At 48.9% G+C, this 25553-nt stretch overlaps 2 protein-coding genes across 2 annotated transcripts in view; one reads left to right on the top strand and one right to left on the bottom strand.

Annotated features, from left to right (window-relative positions):
• MST1 (macrophage stimulating 1) overlaps positions 1-9862 on the bottom strand; it is a 38614-nt gene extending 28752 nt beyond the window's left edge. Inside the window, exons 1-2 of the mRNA XM_056847275.1 lie at positions 9852-9862; positions 7932-8026 (exon numbers count right to left, since the gene is read on the bottom strand). Coding sequence (XP_056703253.1) covers positions 7932-8026; positions 9852-9862 — 106 coding nt within the window. The remainder of the gene's footprint in view (positions 1-7931; positions 8027-9851) is intronic.
• A 1525-nt stretch (positions 9863-11387) lies between these two features.
• Positions 11388-25553, top strand: part of IFRD2 (interferon related developmental regulator 2) — a 36545-nt gene continuing 22379 nt past the window's right edge. The window contains exon 1 of the mRNA XM_056856622.1: positions 11388-11431. The gene's annotated coding sequence lies outside the window, so the exon portion shown is untranslated. The remainder of the gene's footprint in view (positions 11432-25553) is intronic.

Below are 25553 nucleotides of genomic sequence, written 5' to 3'. Positions count from 1 at the left end.
CGCCGCTGAAGGTCGCGACCGGTACACTGCTTGGACAGATTCAGAAGTTGCTTACGGTTTTCAATGTCTGCCGCATGGCGTACCCAACCCTCGACATCAGGGGGATTACCCTGCATGAAAGCCCAGTGTTGCAGGTCCGGATTCAGTCCCTCCCTGAAGCACTGTACCCGGGTGGCTTCGCTCCAATCCAAAATTCTACTCGATAGGGACTGGAATTCGCTTGCATACTGCGCCACCGACTTAGTCCCTTGGCGCAGTTGCATCAAGTTGGCCTTAGCCCGCTCCCCCAGGTTCGGGTCCTCGAACCGGTTCCGGAGAGCAACCATAAACTCATCTAGACTCCTTAGTACAGGGGAGCGGAGTTCGTACTGCAACACCATCCAGGCTGCCGCCTCGCCTTGCAAGAGGGAGGCCACGTACTGGACCTGGGACTCTTCGGAGGGGAAGGTCCGGCCCTGCTCGCGCATAAAAATATCCACTTGGACCAAAAAGAAAGTCAACTGGTCCCCCGACCCATCGTACGTGATCTTCAGGTCATGGCGGGTCGGGGCGCTGGGAGGAACGGGAGGGATTACCGGTGCCCCGTCTGGGGGGTTGCCGGGAGGTGGCTGTACCTTCAGTGCGTCCAGGGCGGCTGCCATCTGGGCCATCACAGCCTGCATGGTATCCATGCGTCCCAGCATGGTCTGGCGCTCCTCTTGCCATTGCCTCCGTTCCTCGTCCATCAGGACCTCCCTTCGTGCGAGGTCCTCTTCGAGTCCCGTGCTGGATAAAGCCAAGTGGCGATGTTTCGCCTCGGTCCGTGAGAGCGACCAGTCCTTGGGGGAATCCAACCAGGAGTTGAAGGGGTTCTTGGGTTTCGTGCCCAAGCCCGGTCCCGGGGGTGGGGCCACGGGTACCATCCGTTTGGCCCCTTCATCCTTGGGGTCCGGTAGCTCCGGTGCGTCGGGTTTGTCCGGCGAACCCGGGGGGGTAGCGGGATCCTCCTCGCCTGGCATGGCTGTCCCATCCGGTACAGATGCAGAGCGAAAAGGCAGGGACTTGTAACTTAATGTGAGAGTCCCAATCCCCTGTGCTACTTCGCCAAATCACTTGCTCAGACTTGGTGCAGAAACAAAGGATTTATTTTTTTTTAAAATTATTTTTATTATTTTCTACAATTCAACTAAAATAAACATATCTCAACAATATATTCAGTTGTAACTGCTTGTAACAAAAAAAGTTCATTGCTATTACTGAGAATATGTTATCTATAATATTCTATGCTATCTACTATATGTGACTTCCCCGCATCTTCTTCAGTCACTAATTCTACTGGTTAACACTTTTGCATTTCAAATTAATTTCTAATCCTTATTTTCTCTCATACAGACTTGCTTTAAGCTATCTATACTACTTCTATAAGCAATTTCAAGTCCTACCTAGTTATAATATTATCATCATTGTCTCTATATAACATTCTATTATTCTAAATTAAAGGGATTAGATCAATACATAAACAAATTTTCCCATTAAAAATTCATCAAAGTAAATCCACCGTGGCTCCCTTACACCCCAAAAATAAGCATCATTTTAGCCATTATCTTGTTTTGGGAGGGGATCTGCCAGTCCTTCTTTATTTCCCAATCCCCACCCCCCGTTTTTCAATATAGTAGCTGCAATTCTGGCCTCTGAAGATGTAAAAGAAGATCCCGGTGATTGTATCCATTGGCTTCTTGTTAAAATTTCCAGCATCTTCTTGGTAAAATCCTTCATCATGTCTCCCTCCATCGCTGGCTGCCAGGAAGTGTTTTCTTGGGATAATAATGCTCCTCCTGTCAGCAGTGACTCAGACAAGTAAATTGTAGAGGTATTGAGTTCTCTCATGTTGCTCTCTCTCCTTGCCTGCTGGTCACTTGCAGCTACCTCTTTAAAATCTTGGGTCTTCATATTGTGGATCTCCTCAATAATTGTGTCCAGTTTTCCATTAATTGATTTAAATAGGATATTCATCACCTCAGCTAGTTGAAATGCTTGATGTGAGAGCGCTTGTTGTTTTTCAAAGACTAAATCTTGTTGCACTGCAAACATGTCCATTTGTTTGAGTAACATCTCTTCCATCCTCTTGTTTGACATATCTGCTTGTATTCTTATATAGAAGCAGGCTTTGTAATTTTCAAGATATCCTCAATTATGCTTCAAAGCAGCACAGATAAAGAAAAGAAAGTAGACAGGAAACTGCAGTATCATAGACCCTACGTCGTCTCCTCTCGGTGGTTAAGTAGTAGGAACGATTTGATGGTTACACCGGGGAGATTCACTTCAAGTCTTCCAATCTGCCCTGTCTTTTCGATGGTAACAAAGCCCTTCTTGTTATCTTCCGGTCTTAAGAGGCGACGTGGCTGGACATTGAATCAAAGAAGCCGGAAGTGGGGGGGGGGAAGGTTTTCGTCTCCCTCCCTCCCCTCAAAGCATTTAATTGGTAGTTGTAAAGTCATCCAAAAGTCCCTTTTATTGTGTCTACTCACTGATCAAGTTGATAAGGTCTTAGTCAGTTCATTTAATGGCATTTGTTTATTTTAAAAGTCTCGTTACGCTGGGCAGGGAGTCGCCTGTTTTCGTAGGTGTTTTTATCGTCATTCAGGTCTTCTCAATCAAGATAAAGGCAAAAAGTGTCTTTTTACTCACTCTGACTTCCAAAGGTGAGGCTTCTTGTTCTTTTCATAGATTATTTGATGTTAATGTATAGAGGAGGTCAAAGCCTATAATCCAAAGAGTCGTCCGTGGCAATGGTAGCCCCTATGCCGGCGGGGACAACTTCCAACTCTACGGGAGGCTTAAAAAAGCTCTCTCAGAGAATATGGGAGTCCAAACCGCTCTTGAAGGCTGCAGGGGAATTTCCTGCTTCCCGATCCACTATTTAGGACCGAGTTGGAGTGCTTTTTGCACTCCAAATCTAAACGACTCTTGGTGTTTCCTGGGAGCCCCCAGGAAACAATGGCGCTCGGACCAAACGCTCTACAGGAAGTCAGAAACAAAGGATTTATTGAAGGCTTCAGAAGATATGAGCAGACACGGATTCAAAGTTACAAGTGAACTAGCTTATCGGGGTTACAGTATATATCTACTACAGGGCAAGAGGTTCACACTCCTATTGTGAGAAACAGTAAGACAGATTGGTGCAATACAAAACATCAAACAGTTCCAAGGAGACAGTGAGGGCTATCAGCACTTCAAGGCCGGACTCGGCCTGAGGGAGTGTAGGCAGGAAGCACAGCAGGGGAGGGAGAGCTGGCACCTGGGCAAGATAGATGGGACGTGAGACCCAGGAAGGCACGGGGAGGTGTGAACTGCTTTTTACGAGTTCAAAGGGGTTGGGATGAGAAGTCAGAACACATAGCCCTCACACACTCCCACCCACCTCTAGCCCACTTTTCAATGATTGGACTTTGTCAAACCATTCTCTCTCCTCCCCCACTGCCCTGGAGTTGAGTGGTTTCATTTTTTATTTTTTTTTAAAGGCACCAAACTATTGATATATCGATATGTAACAATAGGTCAAGCGATTCTCTGAATTCCCAACTTTCACTTAAAAAAAACCCCTAAAAGTCTCTAGCCCCCTTTCTCACAGAGACATAATGAAACAGGCATGTTGCTGCAAGGGAAGTGGATAGAGGCTTACTTTTAAAAAAATGAAAGCTGAGAATTCAAAGACCCTGCTTGACCTGTCATTACAGCAGAATATCAATATTTTGGTGCCATTTAAAAAACACACACACTCATGGCATCAATATATCAATATAAGCATGCACAAATAATAAAAGGGGAGTGCTGTGATGACTACGGCAACCTCCCTTGAAAATCCTCATTATTTAAGGTACGTGAGGAAGAAAATAAACTGACTCCACAACTGTGAAAACACAGAGGAAGGTCAGACGTGCGGAATAACCATGCCCAACAACTTCCAATGCTTGTGGAGCGACCCCCAGGAAAATCAGGAGTAAGTTAAGCATGCAGGAAAGCCCAAAGTAAAAGCCTGACAAGCCCAAAGTAGCAGGCTAGGGATATTTCGTCCAAAGCACTTCTAGGTGGCTATGATTTGGACTGCATGCACTTTCCCAGCATATCCAGTATCCACAGACAAGACATGTGATGAGACTTTGCACACACATCTGACTGGGGACAACACTGGCTGTACAATCTAAATCTGGCTTCCCACAATGGGTGTGCAGGTGTCCCGGGACGGAAGTTACCTGCCCTACCCCAGAATATTTCTGGTGCACCCGGTTATCACACTGCTCATCAGATAGCCAAGAAAGCTGTGAGCCTTTTTCAAGTGGAATCTAAAGGACGAATACAGATCAGCTGGGCAAATTGGCCCTGGATCCCAGGGCAAACTTTTTCCCAGGGTTACTGAATAAAATAGCTTAGAAGAATTCTTTGGGGTTTTATCTGAGCTGGGGATTAGAACTGACTAATTATAGCGACTATATCTGTATTATAAATTTAAACTGGGGTTATTTCCGAGGCTCTCCTTCCCCACAAGAACCCTGGGAGTTGTAGTTTAGAGAGAGGAATGTACTCAGAGACCCTACCCACAGGCTCTCTGACAGCTGCAGTTTCTACGTTTCCTTGTTTGGGAGCCACAACAGTTAAACAAATCTAAAGGTTGTCCTAAAAAGAAGGGACATGACAGATTGTATACCTTTATAACGAAGTCTCCTAAGGAGACACATCACCACAAAAAGGAGGGCAGCAGAGCTTCTATTTACATCTTATATATGACCTATCAAAAACCTGCACCTGATCAGCTTGGTTTGAACATGAAACTTGTACAGGTTGAGCATATAGTACAGTTAACTGCCCTAACCTGGATAGCCCAGGCTAGCCTGCTCTTGTCAGACCTTAAAAGCTAAGCAAGATCACAGTCCTGGTTAGTACTTGGATACCAGGTCCCTCTTCGCCACTAGCGGGAGGTTTTTGGGGTGGAGCCTGAGGAGAGCGGGGTTTGGGGAGGGACTTCAATGTCATAGAGTCCAATGGCCAAAGCGGCCATTTTCCCCAAGTGAACTGACCTGTATTGGCTGGAGATCAGTTGTAATAGCAGATCTCCAGCTAGTACCTGGAGGTTGGCAACCCTAACTTGGATGGGAGATGACCAAGAAAGTCCATGGTTGCTCCGCAGAGACACAGTGGCTGTTACCGCACTAGGTATTCCCAGCGATGTATTAAGAGTTTGAAAATGTTATAAAAAATACTGTTCGCACTTTCTATGTATTCCCACCGATGTATTGAAACTGTTATAAAAAATACTGTTCACACTTCGTTTGGCCCCTATAGCTGTGAAGACGTCTTCCAACCATTTTTTAGCCTTGGCATCCAAAAACCCTTTTAAAGCGATTTTTTTTATAACATTTCCAAATTCTTGATACATCGCTGGGAAAACCTAGTGCGGTAACAGCCTTAGTTTCTCAGGGCACTTTCACACATGCCAAATAATGCACTTTCAATCCACTTTCAGTACACTTTAAACGATCGTTCGCAAGTGGATTTTGCCAGTTTCACACAGTAAAATCCAGCTTCAAAGTGCATTGAAAGTGGACCGAGGGCCTTACCGCACTCAGCCTTCTAGGGGATTTTTTTAAGTTGGACAACGTTATATAATAAATCGTTTCCAATGTGTTCCCTACGGCACTCTTCTACTCCAGCATGGCTGGCTGGGATGGGGGGGGGGCGGTGGAAGGGCTTCTCGCCGGACTCCCGGGGCCCGCCGCCGCGCCGAGAAGCACCCCAAAGAAGGGCGGCTGGCTGGGCTGGGCTGGGGGGGGAGGTGAGGGCTTCTCGCCGGACTCGCGGGTCCTGCCGCCACGCTGAGAAGCGCCCCGGGTCGTTACACGGGGCACATGGGAAAAGTGGGAGTAGACCGAAACGGAGCAAACCAATACACCTCTTGTAAAGGGTTTTTGGATACCATGGCCAATAAACGGTTGGAAGACGTCTTCACAGCTGAAGGGGCCAACGTAAGTGCGAACACCATTTTTTAATACACTTTCAAACTCTTAATAAATTGGTGGGAAAACACTGAAAGTGCAAACAGATTTGTTTACGACATTTCCAAACTCTTAATACATTGCTCGAAATACAAAGCGCGGTAAGCTCCCGGAAGTGCATTATTTAGCATGTGTGAAGGGGTTACCACACTTTGTATTCCCAGCCATGTATTAAGAGTTTGAAAATGTTATAAAAAACATCGCTTTAAAAGGGTTTTTGGATGCCAAGGCTTATAAATGGTTGGAAGACGTCTTCACAGCTAAAGGGGCCAAACAAAGTGCGAACAGTATTTTTTACAACATTTCCAAACTCTTAATACATCGCTGGGAATACAAGCGCGGTAACCCCCTGAAAGTGCCTTCAGTCTCTTGCCTCGAAAACCCAGCAGGATTGCTATAGGTCAGCTGTGACTTGACAGCACTTTCCACCACTACCAGCAAGTAGACAGAGCTATTCACAAAGCAACACCAGAACCCATAAAGCTGCTTTCGGCTGTCAGAAATCTCTTGGAAAATCTGACAGCCCAAGCTTACAGTTTTCCTCACTAGGCCTATCAAAATGTTTATTCTTACCTTCAGCAATTGCATGACAGCCAGAAATATATCAAATGTAGCCCTCTCCAGTATGGACACAGTAATGGGAGAAAGCTGTACCTTCTCAATTCCTGCCTGCCATAAAATATTCACAGGCATGGAATCTTGGTGGTGGGGAGGAGAGAGGAAGAGTGGCAACCTTTCTTAGAAAAATCTGTATCTGGCAGAGGAATTTTAAAAACTGCTATCTTTTCCCTTTCTGCACTCCTGTGCCTTTAATAGCTGTACAGACAGACAAACTTTCCCAGCACTGAGCAAAAAACCATTCACCAGTTTGAATACCTGTCTGTTTCTTTATTCAGATATTTCTATACATTTTTTTCACCCAATGGGGACCCAAAGCACCGGGTTGCCAAACTCCAGGTAGCACCTGGAAATCTCCTGCTATTACATTTCATCTCCAGGCAACCAAGATCAATTGCCCTGGAGAAAATGGCTGCTTTGGAGGGGCATTATACCCTGCTGAGGTCCTTCCCCAAACCCTGCCTTCCCCAGGTGTCACCCCCAAAATCTCCAGGTATTTTCCAACCCAGAGCTGGCAACCCTACCAAAGTAGCTTACAACCTTGTTCTCCACTCCTCCATTTTATCCTCTGTGAAGGGGGGTTATACAAGACGGCCCAAAGGTCATCCAGTGAGCTTCCGTGGCAGAGTAGGGGTTCAAATCAATATCTCCCAGATCCCAGTCTGACACTTTAACCACTACATCATGCAGTCACCCTGTCAGAGGCTTGGGGTGGGAGTAGGGTTGCCAACCTCCAGGTAATAGCTGGAGGTCTCCCGCTGTTACAACTGAACTCCAGCCGATAGAGATCGGTTTGCCTGGAGAAAATGGCCACTTTGGCAACTGGACTGTATGGCATTGAAGTCCCTCCCCTCCCCAACCCCCCCTTCCTCAGGCTCCACCCCAAAATCCTCCCGCCGGTGGCAAAGAGGGACCTGGCAACCCTAGGTGGGAGGAAGAAGTGAGTTATCAGCTCTACACAGGAGCAGTGTTGTGGTCTCTGACAAGCTGCTTCTTGACTTGTTGTGGGGCTCTGTGGGAGCCATGGCCAAAAGGGGAGACAGGAGGGAGACGGTGGCTACTCCTAACTCCTCTTGGTTCAGAAGCCCTCAGAGGACCAAAATGCCCTTCCTCTCTTAGTCTCCTCTTATCCCAACTGCCTCAGTGCAAAAAACCTCAGCAGGCAGCTACTCTAAGGGGCAGGAGATAATGGTAAGAGTTCTGCATTCTCAGGAGTCACCGCAGTGGGAGAGAAGAACCCCGTGGCTGCTCCAGGAGAAAGGAAATGGTGGTGGGGTTACTCACCTGTGCTCAAGGTACAGGCCAGCACAAGGAGCAGAGCAGCCGTTTCCTGCATGGCTCTCTCCAGCAGCACCAACACAACCAGGCAGATGCACCAGCTGGGTTAAGCGTTTGGGAACAGACCTCCCAGATACCACTAACCAAATATTTGCTCATAGCTCACGTGCCAGTAATATTTCAGAGAAAGGAAAGAAAAGATTCAAAGGGCATGGGGTACAATCATTCACGAGGGACTATTATATCAGGTTCCCCCATCAGCAACTTTTCCTTCTTCAGTTGGTGGGTTGACCTCTACCACAAGCCCCATAAAAATATCAACATGATGTAAGGTCAAGTTAATAAATTGTTCCAAACTCATCCCGTCTGGCCCTGGCTCAAGAACTATCCCCTTCCTGTAAGTGAACTACCTCCAAGCAGAAACAATCTCAGCCCTCTCTGGAGAGCATGCCAGGAGGGAATAGCTAATAAAAATCCAGCAGCCAGATCCCATGAGACAACAGCAGGACTTTGACAGCTGGAAGCTCAAGTCCAACAGGATTGGCTAACAGGAAGACCTTATCGGGAGGGGGAGGGTGTACAGTCTAGAAATGCACAGACAGAGCCTTTATGCATTCAGTATCTGCACTACAGGTGAAGTTTTCCCATGCTGCACCTCTTAATTTAGTCTTATTGTGCAGCTGTTACAGAAATATCAGAATGTAACTATTTACACAGTCCATAAATAATGTTGTTGAAACTGATTAATCTAAAAATATTAATCTAAAATAGATACCCAAATCACTAGCAGGTGTTGCTTTCCCCCATCGTGGAGATACTTGTAATAAGGAATTAATCTGCTGAATTTCTTCCTATTAAAGCAACGTCACAAGTTCAGAACTCCCTCCCCCCAAATCACAGCAAAAGGGACATTAACAGTGTGCTTCAAAGCCTGTTTACCCCAGTTCCATTGAGCTGAATGGGATTCACACCCTAGTGATTGTGTTCAGGATTGAGCCCAACAGCCAGATCTTATGCACACATGGCATTTCCATGACGTTCAATTAAACTTACATTCATGCAAATATGCACAGGACTGCAGTTGTGAAGCCCAATTAATTAAAGTGTCCAGTTAGGATATGGTAGAGAAGATTTGTATTCTCAAGTTAGCACAAGATGAGTTTGATATTTTTATTATCTTCCTTGCTAGAGGCTGAGTTGAGAGATCGGAGAAGACAGATGCTACTGGTCCTTTTGCCAGGCAGCCATGAATGACAGTGGTTCCTGTTCACCTGTTGTGTTCTATAAAAGAAGTACAAGAAATGTGTGCGTTGTAAGTGCCATCAAGGATAATGCTGCTGCAGTTGTCTTGTTTGTGGGCTTCCTCGAGGTGCCTGGTTGGCCACTGTGTGAACAGACTGCTGGACTTGATGGACCTTGGTCTGATCCACCATGGCCTTTCTTATGTTCTAAGTCAGTTCGACCTTCAAAATGTCCTATCATTAATAGCCTTGCTCAGATCTTGGAGGCTGAGGGCTGTGGCTTCCCTAACCAAGTCAATCCATCTTATGTTGGCTCTTCCTCAAGTGAGTCTTGTCAACTCATAAAGTGACCAAAGTTCAATAGACTCAGTGTACTCAGTGTAGCTTCTAGGGAGAGTTCAGGATTGATTTGATGTAAAACAAGAAGGTGCTACGGCTCAGTGGTAGAGCATCAGCTTGGCATGCAGAAGGTCCTCGGTTTTAATTCCTAGCAGCTCCAGTTAGTTAGAGGATCTGGCAGTAGGTATAGTGAAAGACCTCTGCCCCAAGCCCCTGGAGAGCTGCTGCCAGTCTGAGTAGACAACACTGACTTTGATGGACGAAGGGTCTGGTTTGCTAGAAGGCAACTTCATGTATTCAACACACTTATTATTTTTGGACAAGAGTAGCTATTTTCTTAACTCACCTGTAGCTCATCAACGCCTGAGTTCCATAATGGGACTGGCCCTGATCCCATAACCTTCTGCACAATTTTGCAGAGGGTTGCCATCCTCCAGGTGGGGCCTGGAGATCTCCCAGAATTACAACTGACCCCCAGACTACAGAGATCAGTACCCCCGGAGAAAATGGCTGCTTTGGAGGTTGGACTCTGCGACATTATACCCTGCTGAGGTTCCTCCCCTCCTCAAACACAACCCTCTCCACGTGGAAGCAAGTGGATTAGGAGTTACTCCAGGATATAACCACCAGAAGTCTTGCTTTATAAGAAACAGTGTCTTTTATTTACAGTGCACAGATAAAACATACCGTCACGTACACTTCTCCACTACTACTTCCAGGCTTCTTCAATGTGAGGTTAGATTTGGTTAGGTTACAGAATCACAGTTACATAGGCGTATATACACCCACTGCACCTGATCTGCATTAGGCCACCTGTGGACCTTCCCAAGTATTGCATCAGCAAACTGCCCAGATCCGGATTCCTGCAGTTCCCTTTGGTACCAGCAAGACTATTGCTTCTGCTTACATCATCTTTAGATCTGACAGCTATCACACAGCTGTTACTGCCAGATTATTACAACCAACTTGATACTCTGACAAGCTTCACTCCCAAATCTCCAGGAATTTTCCCAGCCCGGAGTTGGCAACCCTAAATTGCCGCAGCTGACCAGTTGTTATCTCCTGGGGGTAGGAAAGATCGTCATTCTGAGTAATCAGTGACTATAGAGCCGTAATACACATGGTCGCTTTGAGTTCGTGTCTTCACTTTGGGAGAGTGATGAAACCGGCCCAAGGAAAAATCAGCGCCTCAGTCGCCAGGCACAAAACTGTGAAAAACAAAAAATGAGGCCCGCTTCAATATTTAACTGTGGGCGAAAACGCGCGGTCGCTTGAGCCTCCTTTCTTCCCTGTTCCAGCCAGGATCGAACGCACGTCCGTGCGTTCGATCCTGGCTGAATCCTGGCTGGAACAGGGAAGAAAGGAGGCTCAAGCGACCGTGCGTTTTCTCCCATTGCAGCCTGTAATGACATCGTCTCGCCACTACGAGGCGCGAGCCAGTCTGTTCTAGCGTAGAACTCCTGGGAGCGAGTTCGACCCGCCACGGCCGAGAAACCGGCGCCCTAGGCCTATGGGAATCGTAGTTCACAGACCTCCCACGCGGCATCCCCAAGAACGCCTTCTCATTGGGACTACGTTTCCCAGCAAGCCGCTGAGCGGACGCGGGGCATCCTGGGGCCCGTAGTCCAGCTTTCAACGGTCACAAAGCACTTAAGCTAGGCGTGGCGGGCGGACCATGACTTCAGCTCCCAGAGGGCATTATGGCAGCGCCGGCGCTCGCTTGGAGGGGGCCGCCGAGCGAGTGATCCATCCAGGGAAGGAAGATGGTGGAACAAGCGGCGTGGTTCCCCCGCAAGGCAGCGACCGGCCCCGTCACCAGCCCCCAGCCGAAAGACGCCGCCCGGCCCGAAGCAGCTTCCTGATAACAGCCCGGGTCGGCCATGCCCCGGTCACGGCGCGGCGACGGAGCCCGCAGGGGCGGCCGAGGTGAGCCCGGCTGCCCTCCCGCCGGCTGGGCAACGGGGTGGGAGGCTGCGTGGAGGGAGGGCTGCCCTTCTAGACGAGCTGCGGGTGGGGTCCGGAGCGGGCACGTGCGGTGACGTCTCTGTGCGTCGCTGCCCTCACCGCCTCTGCGGCTCGCGACTGTTGCGCCGGCGCCCGAAGCGAGGCTGGGAGGGACGGGCAGCCGGAGGCTCGCGCTCTCTCTCTCGCGCGCGCCCTTGGAACCGCATGGGCGGGGGGGGGGGAGGTGGACGAGAGGCGCCGGATTAGAACGCGAGGGGGGTGGGGTGCCAGACCTCAGCACCTCGTTGCATCCCAGCAATATAAACTTCGCTCCAGACGTTGCAGAGAGTTTAAAGTTTTATTAAGAAAGCAAACGGGTTCAGTAGGTCTATACAAACTTAAGGTCAGAATACAGGCTGGGGAAATGCTGGTCATCTTTATAGGGAACGTACAAGACTGTGTGACCATGGTCTTGGTATTTTCTTTTCTGACGTTTCGCCAGCAGCTGTGGCAGGCATCTTCAGAGGAGTAACACTGAAGGACACCCTCATTAGCACATTATCTTGATACTTACAGGACAATGATTAGCACATTACCTTTAATACTTTTTGCAGGACAATGATTCAGCTCAAACCCAACCCCTTTCTGACTATATGTTACTCTTCCTACACACTTGACACTGAGAGACACTGTCCTTCAGTGTTACTCCTCTGAAGATGCCAGCCACAGCTGCTGGCGAAACGTCAGGAAAGAAAATACCAAGACCACGGTCACACAGCCCGGATAGCCTACAAGAACCGATGAACTCTGACCGTGAAAGCCTTCGACAATATTTTGAACGTACAAGACATTTGGTTACATCAATGGTAGGACGTGAAAAGGTGAGATGCAGCAGAGCTGGTTTGAACGTGAAAGGATACAAGGTGACAATCAGGAAGGGTTAGCCGGTGAGTGCCCTCTACAGAACCTCCTGGTGAGATTGACTAGATCTCCGGGCTCCCAGGCATAGTTCCGCGGCGCCGGAGATCTCACATCGGATCTCCATTGAAACGCTAATGCCTGGCGATCCAAGGAATGAGAACGGGGGTGGGAAGGAGACACGGAGCCTGCTATCCGGGGCTCGACTGGACGCCCTCGCTGACATGGGGGCACGCTGGTCGGCCATGCTCCATCCAGACCCCAAGGATGTGGTATGGCCTCGACGAGCGCCACTACCGCCTTTCCACTTAAAACATTATTCATAATACTATATACTATGAATAGTATTTTGTATGCTTCAATAAAACTATTTTAAACAAATAAATATTATTCATAATATGGCCTTTTATAGCTTCACCTTGAAGCCTTTGCAACTCCCCGTTTCCTCACTTCAAATCCCCACTGGAAACTGAAACCCACCTTAAGACTTATGCCCTGTTTCCCCCAGTTTCCTGGCTGACTTTACAGAAGGGACAAGGGCAAGCGTTTTTGCGTAGCAGTTTAGTATGAAATCTGTGTATAGATTGTATATGTGAAGATTGCACAGGTGTATGCCTGTTAGTGTGTGGTTACACAAGAAACGTGCACCCCGTCCACCTGCTCTGAAAAACAGGGGTATGTGTGAGTGCACCTGCTTGCCATGTGGTATTCTACACGCAGCCACCCAAGCTGGCCCAATGTCATCAGAGATTGGAAGCTAAGTAGTGTTGGTTCCGGTTAGTACTGGGATAGGAGAGTACCAAGGAAAACTGGTTGCTATGCAGAAGGCTGCAGTGGAAAACCACCTCTGCTTCATCCCTTCCTTGGAAACCCCTTGTTCTCGGGGTCGCCATAATAGGTTGTGATTTGATGGCACACAGTTATTATATTAATCTACACTCAGGTTTCCTACACCAAGCGCTTTCACAATGTCTGACGGGATCTTAAAGGACTGACCAATCAAATAAGCTATAAAATTTTCCCCAAATGAGGAAAAAGTGGGAAACAGATACTACTATACAGCAGCAATTGTGTGGCTGTTTTACAGCTTTGTTCTAAAATCCTCCTTCCCTGTACTCAGATTACTTTTTGTGAGATTTCCTGCTTCCTCTGAGCGGTTCCTGACAGAAATATGAATGTGTTTTGATTCTCCCATGTGGCAAGTTGTTGATTTCCTAGGCCAGATAATAAGCTAAGTGTGATGGGAAAGTATAAGAGGTTTAGTTGGGATTTGTTGGCATTTCTACTTATTAAGCAACATCTGTTCTTGCTCATCTGTCATTTGAGTGTCATCTGGCTTTGTCTTAATATTGGACAAAGAGTCTAGCTAGATTTTTAGGAGACACCACCTCTGTTAGTCTCTTGCTATGAAAACCCCAAGAGGGGTCGCCATAAGTCGGCTGTGACTTGATGGCACTTCACACACACACACGGTAAAATAAAACATGAGTCCACTGGCACCTTCAAGACTGTCAACATTTCCAGCATAAGGTTTTAGGAGTGAGAGCGCACTCTATCAGATGCATAGGAGTTTGAATCCATTAGGCCGGCTTTATGTACATAACAGAAGAGGATGTGTGTTACAAAGAGAGGCTAGTCAAAAATAAGATCTGACCCAAAGAGGAATCCGTTCGCTTAGTGTAGGTGTGGGATTCTCCCAAGTGTTGTTAGGCAAAATGTAATATCTAGTGCAGGATGAACTGAGATGAGCAGATACAATATGAAGTTGCAGAGGTATAGCTGAAGAAATGAGCATCTGGACAGGGTGGGAAATGCAGTATATTAACTCCTAGTGCAGGGGTGGGGAACGTCAGGCCCGGGGGCCATTTAAGGCCCGCGAAATCATTTGGTCTGGCCCTTTGTGGGTCCTGGCAGATCTCTAGCTCAGAGGGATCTAAGACTGGTGATCCGCCCCCTCCCACGGACAGGAATAGCCTCTGTTCAAGGCAGATGTGAGTTTGTTTTGCCGAGAAAAGGAACCTTTTCCCCCCTTTGCAGAAGAGTCGTTAGTTATGGAGCTGCTAGGACCGCCCAAGAAACTGTGTTAACCCTTTCCCACCCGGGCCATGGAGAAACATATTCCCTCTGTACTACAAGATGGCTGGGGACGGAAGTGGTGACAATGGAGGGGTTAAAGGAGGCAGGGCCAGAATGCGCACGGGGGGGGGGGGGGAGTTCTTAGCCAGTGTGTCCTCATTTCATCCCTGCAGGCAGAGGTAGCAGGAGCCGGCTGTAGAATCCGGCCCCGACTATGCGGAGCAGGAGCAACTTCGATGTGCGGCTGGACGGCTGTGCCCGGCTGGTGCAACAGACCATCCTGTGCCACCAGGTGGGCGAGCGCGCCACCGTTTGGATGCCTGCCTGCTTGCCCTTGCCAGGGGGGTGTCATCTGGGGCAGCTGACTGCTTAGGGCTTGGTTGGCTAATTTTTAAATTGATAATTTTGTATGGCCCACGAATGATGTTATAAATATCCACATGGCCCTTGGCGGAAAAAAGGTTCCCCGCCCCTGTCCTAGTGTAAGAAATGACAGGTCCCTGTTACTTCTTGATGAATGTTAATTCAGCAGTTTCCTTGTGCATCAGTAAAATAATTGCTAATATAGGCCTAGTTCTTACTGAGATGGTAAACTTGTTTGTGGGCTATCCCGCTTCACACTGCATTGGTGGCTGCTATACAAGACCATCATGTGAGCCTTCTCTGGCAGTAGGAAGAGGCAGGGCCACATATACATTTTCCATCTCACTGAGAATCTGGAGCTTAACTAGGTAAGACATGAGGAATGATCAAATCTTGTAAATTCTTTTGTAAGCGGCTGCCTCTTTTACCTACTGGGGCTGACAGCCATTGGGGCTGGAGCAATCTCTATCCAGGAAACAGCGTGGGAGGGAGGGCAATTAACACCCATGCTCCACTACTGTGGCCCTGGTCCAAATCAGAGTGTGCACACGTCAGCCCCTCTGGCTGGTTTTAAATGTAATTAAATACGTTATGCAATTTGGTCACAGATGTCTTGTGTCTCATCTAGTTAAAATCCCAAACAACAGAGATTAAGGATTAAACTTTCAGACTTCCTTGTCCATTGAGAAGTTAGTTTTTTTCAGCACCCAGGTGCGAAAAGAATAGTCAAATGCTGACTGCAGTGCGCCTTACCTTGTGACAGGAGTTTGGTTGCTCTGCAATAGTTTCCTATTTGCTGTTGTGCATGAAGCTGGGGCAACTTGTGCAGTATTGCCACTTGGCTACTGGATGAAGCTGCTCTTCCGCAAGCAACCTTAGAGAGCAGACTGCAGAAGTGAAGTTAGTATTGAGGGATGAAAATGATGCTCTACTACTTCAAGGAAATGTAGGCTTTTAAAAAAGTCTGTGCTCATAAACCAAGGTTATTGAGGTAACTATAAAAGATATGAGTATAGAATCTTTTATCATGATTTTAGTTCTTTGACCTTCCTGGATATAGGAGTTGATTATCCATCACTCATATAAGTTTGTCTCTGTCTTAGAAGAACACTGCTGCAACCTAATTTATATAGTTCAGCAACCGGAGAAGTGGAAAAAATGACACGTAAACTGTGGCTTTGTACTGAGCTGTAAAAAAAAAAAGGCAATTCTGCATGGAATTAACAGTGTTATGGAACTCTTCCTGTAATGCCGGAAAGTAGAAAAAGCAAATATATTGGTGACCTTTACAGGTGTACAAGACAAATAGATTTGGCTTCAGGAACACACAGCTGTGAACATGCCAGTCCCTTTGTGTTTACTTTTCTGATGTATGTCAGCACTGGAATGAACACATTTTGGGTGTCCTGTTGTACTGTGGAACTATCCAGGACGGTTGATGGATCCTTCTGGCCTGCTGTCTGTGTTTCAGTGTGCTGCTGCTTACATGTGGTGTCATCCGGAAAATGTGGAGCACTGTCTGTACAAAAACTAGCTGGTCCTGTTGATGTTCCAGAACATTGTCTAGAAGCTTCTACATGTCTAGTCTGTGTGCCTCATAAAGATTTATGCAAGGGTTTTTAAAACATTTTTATGGAGGCAGAGCTCACACATGGGGTAACTAAGATGGGGGTTCTTTTAAATAATTCAAGAATTTTATGGAAGATCTCTTCGACATATAATCATCTAATAGTTTTCTTTTAGATATGCTCATGGAATACACTCTGTGGCTTCCAGTTAAGAGTTCAATCAGGAATAAGGAAGAGACTTCCCCCTTGAACATGCCTCTGTTAAAAAATACAGGTGGGGGGACCAGCAACAAATTGCAGGGAGCATCTCATTTCTACCTCCACAACTATTTCTTCATTCCCTTCCCTGAAAGCCCCTGTAGCTGCTCTCCTTTTCCTGCTTCCTTCTCTCCTTCCCACCTGTCAGCCAGCCTACCTTCATCTGTCCCTGTCTTTAGCTTTTGCCTCCTTCCCTCCCCCAGTATCCTCTGCCTGAGAAAACCATGGCCCAGTTGCATGGTGGGAAATCCACAAGGGGATACCGCATTTTCCTCTGTATCCCCTTCCCCACACTATTTCCTCATTCCCTGCTTCCTTCTCTCCTTCCTATCCACCAACCTACCTTTTTCTGCCCCCCATCTTCAGCTATATTTAATATTTCATTTATATTTCACCATCTTCCACAATGGGGACTCAAGGCAGTTTACATTATTCTCCTCTCCCCCATTTTATCCTCACAACCCTGTGAGGTAAGTTAGACTGAGAATGTGTAACTGGCCCAAGGTCATCCAGTGAGCTTCTACAGCAGAGTGGTGATCTGAACGTGGGTCTCCCAGATCTTAGTCTGAAACTCTTAACTACTACACCACAATGACTTGTTGGGAGGCTGCTGTTGAAAAATAGCAAGCAGCCAGGCCTGGGTGAGACATGCAAGTTGCATGGTAGCAAGTTGTCCAGTGATTGCTGCTTGACCTGGCTCCGATGAATTTTCCCTCAAAGGCCAAAACAGTCCTGGAAAGGGCCCTACCTCTGTTCCTGATAGAAACCAACGCTGAAGGCTGGCAGTAATGTGACTGCCTAGCAACTGCCACTGCGGGCATTTATTTCCTGAAGCTACAGGTGCTTCTTTTATTAATTTGGGTTTTTTTTAACCCCCCAGTTTGTTTTTAGATGTCAGATTTTTCTGCAAACCTGGGTTGATTTTCAGGTTTGCATAAACGTCTTTCTTGCCTGTTCAGGGTTCCTGTTTCTAGATCTAAGTATTGTCAGATTTGACCATGTTGAAAATTAGATATATTGATGATGATTTTGGCTCCTCTTGCACCAGTGTAAAAGGCAGACTGAATAATGTCCCCACCTTCATCTAAGTTCACTCATTCTCCAAATGCTGTGACTTTTTCAAAGGCTCTCTTATTCATCTATGGTTTCGTGCAGCCCCACATTGGGATTGTGCCTGCGCAGGCCTGCTGCCGGATGAGACTTTTTAGCTCCGCAACACCAGGGGGCGCTAACTCCTCGGAGCGCACGGACGGCTTCCCGCCTAAACCGTCACGCGCTTGGAGGAGCTGCGCCCCCTGCCTCCCAGTTCCTTTTCTGCCGCCACTGTGAACGGACGTTTTCTTCATTGCGCCAGTGTTTTTCGTGCTCTAAACGTGAGTGTGGACAGCCTTGCTCGTCCGACTCTTCCTTAGGAGTCCCCACTCGTGGAGCGACTCCTTACGATGGCTTCTAAGCCCTTATTTAAGAAGTGCTTGAGCTGCGGCTCCAAGATGCCCCAATCCGATGATCATGAGTCTTGTGTGGTCTGTCTGGGGGAGACACACAATGTGACCGCCTGCCGGGTGTGCCAAAAATTCACGCACAAGGCTAGATCGGAGAGAGATTCCAGACTGGAAGCGGCCCTTTGGAAGAAGGCCCTTTCTTCTACTGGCCCTCTACCGGGCTCGGAGACGCATAGCTTCCCCTCTACTGCTAAATCGACTCCTGTGTCGCTCCCAAATGCGGTTCCACCCTCTGTTCCACCACCGGTTCCGTGCATGGTTCCGTCGGCCTCAACGGCCCCTGAGGACCCCAAGGCATCTACTGTTGCTCTTAACACGGGAAAAGTGGCTTCGTCTTCCAAGCCTTCCTCCCGCAAGCGCCATTCTGTAGAGAGTAAACAGTCTACCTCTGAGACCCCTGCTAAGAAGCAAAAGCTCAAGCATCTCGAGCCTCCCAAGTCTCGTCCTGAACGGGAGAGATTGCCTAGCCCCCCCCCCCAAGACTCCCTCAGTCAGTTCCGCATCACCGGTTCCGTCCTTTTCTGAGGTTGATTTTGATCCGCAGTTCATGGCGCAATTCAGCCCCGAACCAGCATTTGGAATGCAGGACTACCCGATGTGGAACCAACTGGCTCCCTCTGTACCCTGCTTGCCCCCCGAACTCTACCAGGACTGGATGGAGTTCTGCAGGTACCGTCAGCTTAACATGGCAAGCAGATGCTCTTCTTTCACTATGATCCCGCCCTGCTCCGCCCCGGTTCCATCGACTTCTGTCGTGTCCAGGCATCCGGCTTCACCCCCCCCCCCAGTCCCGTTCGAATCCGAGCATTCGGAGGACGAGGCGGAACCATCCATCTATGGATCTGAAAATAGATCTGAGATCTCCCCTGATGATAAGTTACCTGAGGCTGTCTCTAGCTCTCCCTCAGAGGATTCCAAGTTACATGTTGAACAGATGCTTCGCAACGCTCAAGCCCTAGAGCTGGAAGTATCCACCTCTCAGGATCGCCCTCAGTATAAGATCCTCAGTCGCCTCTATCGAGACTCCCCCACGTTCGTCTCCTTCCCGCTATTAGAAGGCCTCTCTGACCTCGCAGTACCAATCTGGAAAAGACCAGCTACATCTGCAGCTTCCTCTAAGAAGCTGGAAAATTTGTACCGCATCAAGCAGGAGTCAGCGGAATTCCTGTCTGTACACTCCTCTGTCTTCAGTTGTTGCTACGGAGATGGAGTCTCGACAGAGATTTGGTCAACACTCCACCCCTGCCAACAGGGAGAGTCGCCGTCTTGACACTTTGGGACACAAGTCCTACACATCCTCATCCCTGAATGACGGGATTTTTAATGACCAAATAATTATGGGTGGTTACCAGTTACATCTGTGGGAAAAGATCAGCCCCCTCTTGGTTCCCTTTACTGAGGACTCAAGGGCCCAGATCCAGCAAATCCAAGCAGAAGCTCTACGGGTCTCTAAGCGTGAGATTGCTGCCGGCAAGCATGCCGCCGACACAGCTGCTAGAGGCCTAGCGACTGCAATAACCATCAGACGCCTTGCCTGGCTCAGAAACACAGGCCTTTCTGTGGATCTACATGCCCAAGTTGAGGACCTACCTTTCGAAGGTGCCACCCTCTTCTCCTCTAACACGACGGAGTTCCTAACTGGCATCAAGAAGGATAAGCAGACAGCCAAGTTCCTAGGTGTGGCCCCCTTCCAACAGCAACAGCCCAGGGACAGATACACTCAACGCCAGCATGGTTTTGCCACGCCCTTTCTTAGGAGCCAGAGGCCTTTCCGCCCTGAGTATCCTCCTCGACAGCAGAATTACCATCAGTCCTTTAAGAAGGCCAAGTTCTCCCCTAGGCCCAGGGCTAATTCTAGCCCAGGTCCCCAGAAGGACCACCAACAGCAGACTGTACCAGTCTACACCCGCTGAGCCTACCCCCTTTTTAGACCGTCTAGCTCGTTTTGCTGAGGAGTGGTCTGCTATTTGCTCAGATTTTGGGGTGCTTCAAGTTATACATTTTGGTTATTGTTTAGAATTCAAGAGTTGCCCTGTGTGTTCACCCCCTAGTTCAGCCAGGGATAACCCTTTCTCCAAACTCACTGTTCAGCTCAGTGAATTACTAAAGAAGGGTGCAGTACAATGGGTCCCACAAGATGCCCCAGGTTGGGGTTTTTTTTCCAGAGTGTTCCTAGTTGATAAGAAGGATGGTGGGTTTAGACCTATCCTTGACTTGAGAAAACTTATTAAATGGTTGTTCGGAAGTTCAGAATGGTGTCCTTGCCCTCTATTATTGAACTTCTCGTTCCGAGTTACTGGTTTGCTATCCTTAAGGACGCATATTTTCATATTGCTGTTCATCATTCTCATAGGAAGTACTGTGATTTCGCCAAGGCCCTTACATCTACCAACATTCGGTTTTGGCTTATCCACTGCCCCCAGGGTCTTCACTATGTGCATGGCTGTGGTAGTAGCCCATCTACGTACCCTGGGATGTACCATATTTCCATACCTGGATGACTGGTTGATATCTGCCCAGTCCAGAGAACTCCTGCTTTCCCATGGAGATTTGGTTGTCTCGACCTGTCTTAAATTAGGTCTCCTAATCAATTGGGTAAAGTCCAAACTCACCCCTTCCCAGTGTGTGCAGTATGTAGGGTCTTCGTTGTACTCTATTCTAGGGAGGGCTTTTCTCCCCTCTGACAAAGTCAGAACGTTACAATGCACTGTTCATACTCTTCAGCGCAACCGTCACCAGTCTGTCTGGTTTTTTCAAAGGGTACTGGGCCTTATGGCCTCCACCACTGCTGTAGTTCCCCTTGCCTGCCTCAATGTGAGGCTTCTACAGCTTTAGTTTGTCAGGCTATACAACCCTGCAGTTCACTCCCCCTTCTTCCATCTCACGGTCCCGAGGGGCGTGGCTAGGTCTCTTTCTTGGTGGTTGATTGATGCCAATATGTCAGTGGGTACCCCCTTTGGCTACTGGTCTCCTCACCATACCCTCACTACGGATACTTCCTCATGGAGTTGGGGTGCACACTGTGAGACTCACTCAGTGCAGGGGTGGTGGGCTTCCAATGATTCCCTACCCCATATTAACGTGTTAGAACTTCGTGCTATCAGGTTTGCCCTTATCGCTTTTCAGATTTCCTGCAGGATTCTCGGGTCCTTATGCAGACCGACAATACATCTGCCATGTACCACCTAAACAAGCAGGACAGTACGGGTTCCAGGTCCCTATGCCACGAGGCCCTTGCGGTATGGGACGTTGCTACCACGTACAACATGTCCCTCAGAGCCATCCACATTGCCGGGGTCCAGAATGTTCTGGCAGACAGACTCAGTCGTACCTTTCTTTCCAACCATGAATGAACAATACAGGACGAGTACCTGCTCCCCCTGTTCACTCTCTGGGGGCCCCCACAGGTGGACCCCCTGTTTTGTTCCCTCGCCAGCAGCGACCCGCGTTCCATAGGCGACACGTTCCAGATCCCATGGACGCATTTCCCCCTGTCCCCCTGGTACATCAGGTGGTAGCAAAAGCCCTTTCCGACAACACCGATTGCATCCTGGTCACCCCCTTTTGGCCTCTGCAGATTTGGTTTTCGGACCTACAGTATTTTCTGGCGTATAAGACTACTTTTTAACCCAGGAAAAACTTCTCAAAAGTCGGGGGTCGTCTTATACGCCGGGGGTCGTCTTATCCGCCGGATGCTGAATTCCGAGCAGGACTGGCGAATCTGCCTGGGGAGCCGCCGCTGCTCTGTCCATGTCTGGCAGAGGAGGGAGGGGAGGCGAGCCCGGCAAGGGCGCTCACTGCCCAGCTCGGAGTCGGAGCCAGGTGCGCCGGGGTGCACGGAGGGAAGTGCTCGGCTGTGCTCCAGCGGCAGCGCAAGGCAGGCATGCGGCTGGCTGGCCGGCTGGCCGGGGCTGGGGTGGCCACTCTCCTCTCCCGGCACAGGGTGTTTTGGCTGCCGCCTAGCACACCCAACATGCCCCCTTTCCTCCCCGGCCTCCGCTTCAGCTTCTGTCTTTATGGGCTTCCCTCCCCTCCAAACCCTCCTTTAGCCCCGCCCTCCACGGGCCGTCGGCTCAGTCCTCCCCTCGCCTTTAGCCTCGCCCTTCTCGAGGGCCCTTACTCTCGCCCCGTCCCCCTCTTCTTCCCCGCTCCCTTCTCCCTCGCCGACTCCCCCTGAGAGCCACGTCCCGCCGCTCCGGGTCGGCACACACTCTTCCATGCCGGGAGGTCGGCCCCCGGCCTCCTCCTGTTCCTCCCGCCAGCCCCGCCTCCCGGCGCGCTGCCAGCTCGTCCAGCCGCCCCCACCCCCTCTTTTTCCCGCCCCGGTAAGTGGTGTTGTTTCCCCGGGGGTTGAGCCGCCCCAGGTGGACCGGGGGTGGCCGCGGGGTTGTGGCGCAGTCCCGAGGTCCGGCCCCAGGCCGCGGACTCGGGACAATCCCAAACTCTATATTTTAACTGTAAAAATGGGGGGTCGTCTTATACGCCCAGTCGTCTTGTACGCCGGAAAATACGGTATTGAGACTTGCCAACAATGAGTTCCGGCACCTCCCGCAGGCTCCGGACCTGTTGGTGTGGGACAACATCCTCCACCATGATGTCAGTCATCGTCATTTAACAGCTTGGAGGCTCCGCCCCCGGGTTTAGGCCTGTCTTGACAGGTTCATGAGGTTCTGTTGCAGGCCAGAAAGCCTTCTACCCACTACTCCTATAAGACTAAGTGGGATCGCTTTGAGTCGTGGGTTGTTACCAGGTCTCTTTCCCCGTTCTCCTGTCCGTTACCTGTGATTTTAGATTACCTACTTCACCTGGCTCAGGGTGGTCTCTCTGTGTCCTCAGTCAAGGTCCACCTGGCTGCGATTTCAGCCTACCATGACCCGATCGGAGGTTCATCAGTTTTTACACAGGCCTTAGTTAAGCGCTTCCTAAAGGGCCTTCTTAACGTTTTCCCTCCGGTCCCCAAACTGGTCCCGCAGTTGTCCCTTCCTTTGGTCCTAGCCCAATTATTGAAAGCCCCTTTCGAACCTTTAGTTTTGTGTGACTTGGCCTCCTTGTCGCACAAGGTAGCCTTTTTGGTTGCCGTCACTTCAGCCAGGAGAATCAGTGAATTGGCAGCCCTCAGGGTAGATTTCCCATACTTAAAGTTTCACAATGAGAAGGTAGTACTCCACCCCTGTTTGAAGTTCCTCCCTAAGGTAGTCTCTAGCTTCCACCTGGGCCAAAATATCGTTTTGCCCGTGTTCTACCCAAGCCCAGGTTTGGATGCCGAGACGGCTTTCCACACGCTCGATGTGAGGAGGGCCCTCCTTTATTACGTGAATAGAACTAGACAGTTCAGACGTGATAATAAGCTCTTTATTTGTTATGCTGGCCCTAGAAAGGGAAGGGCAACCTCTTCCCAGACCATTGCCAGGTGGGTTGTGTCTACGGTCACCTCTGCTTATAGTTCTGCAGGTCGGCGTTGCCCTTTGGTCATCAAGGCTCATTCGCTCCGTGCTCAAAGCGCTTCAGCAGCTTTCCATCAAAGGGTCCCCCTGGCTGAGATCTGCAGAGCAGCTACGTGGTCTAGAGGTGACACCTTTGTACGCCACTTGCGTTGGATCTGCAAGACAGGAGAGATGCTGATGTTGGACGTGCAGTTCTTCATGCACTGTTCCAGTAAGGTGGTCACCCACCTCCTGCAGGTATGAAGCTTGCTATAATCCCAATGTAGGGCTGCACAAAACCATAGATGAAAACAAAGTTGCACTTACCTGTAATTTGTTCATCTAGGTCTTTGTGCAGACACACATTCCCTCCCTCCTACCCCGCTGGTGCGCCTTCCTGTTATGCAGTCTGGTGTAGCAGCGGCAGAAAAAGTGGTTTAGGCAGGAAGCCGTCTGTGCGCGCCGAGGAGTTAGCACCCCCTGGTGTTGCAGAGCTAAAAAGTCTTATCCGGCAGCAGGCCTGCGCAGGCGCAGTCCCGATGTGCGTCTGCACGAAGACCTAGATGAGCAACAGTTACAGGTAAGTGCAACTTTGTTATACAGCTTACCTAATGGCTGCCTCCCCCTTCAAAAAAACCCTAGCCCAATATGGGCATAATCCAGACAAGGTTAATCTCAGTTGATTTCTGTGCAAGAGTGAAGCATTTGCTGAATGGTGCCATGTGACTCTGCATTAACTTCTGTTCTTTGTGTACATTGTCTTTATTTCCCCTTTTGTAAATTGGTACTGCTTAAGAGCCCCATAAGAGAATCCTAAGATTGTTTCCACAGGGCTGTTCTTTTGACAAGAGGAGTCCAGTGTACTGTTTTAGGCAATATCACAGACATCCCTGGTGGGAAAGGGAAGAGGAAGCAATTCTGCAGATGGCTCCATGTTATCAGGAGCATTCCTTTCTGCCTTGGGGCTGCACTAGTAGTGTGTCGTGGTGTGTGATGTGTGAGTGAGGGGTGAACATCACCCTGACATGTGTTCAGCAGGCACATACCACCACAAGCTCCTCTTCCCCCAGCACAGCGTAGTACACAGTGTTCTATTCTCTTGGCATCTATGCAGCCGACCCAGTTGAGGACGCTCAAAATAAACACCACCTCAGCTGGCTTGGTGTGTTAAAGTTCACGCATGCAGACCTCACAGTTAGATTATTGTCTTGCAAGCAGACTGTGAGGGGAAACTTTGCCTTGTGCTCTAGGATTTGGATTGCCTGTGACACCTTCGGGTGACTAATAGCATCTGCTGAGTGTGGCGCAGAACTGTGACCTGGGTCTCCCTTTGTAGTGGATGTCATCACGCTGGATATTGTGGGTTTGGAATCTGGTTATTGGTGAATGGCTCTATCCCATGAACTTGGCGTAAAGTAGCATGGGGAGCGGGGAGCTGAAGCCTATGACAAAAGATTGATAATGGAGCTTAATGACTGTGGTGTTTTCTCAATAGGCATCAGTTAGAAGGAGACAGTCCTCTGATGGCTCTGTCAAAGCACTGGGCCTTGGCAGAGGTGGCCCCCCCAGGAAGGGTCAGATGTCTGACTGTTGAGGGTTCAGCAGAAAAGACACAGAGGGAAACAGACAGGCTTCAGTGTGGTGGGGGTCTGACATGGTGTAATGGATCTGCTGCGCTGTGGAAGTGCCTCTGTGTGTCCTACTTGCTTATCTGAAGAAGTGAGCTGTGGCTCACGAAAGCTCATACCCTGCCAGAAAATATTTTTGTTAGTCTTTAAGGTGCTACTGGACTCTTGCTCTTTTCTACTACTACTTGCTTATTGGTAAACAGAACACACAAAGGCACTTCTACAGCACAGCAGATACATTTGCTTATTGGTAAATAGAGAATAGCACAGAAATGCCATAAGACTTCAGTGTTCTCTTTTTTAAAAGGGAACCAACTGGGTAAATGCTGCTGCTGGCACTTCTCACCACTATGAGAAGTGTGGAGTAT

Source organism: Euleptes europaea, chromosome 1, assembly GCF_029931775.1.
Source record: "Euleptes europaea isolate rEulEur1 chromosome 1, rEulEur1.hap1, whole genome shotgun sequence".
NCBI classification, from domain to species: Eukaryota; Metazoa; Chordata; class Lepidosauria; order Squamata; family Sphaerodactylidae; genus Euleptes; species Euleptes europaea.
Note: the sequence above shows the minus strand (reverse complement) of the source record. Positions and strands in the feature narration are given on the sequence as shown.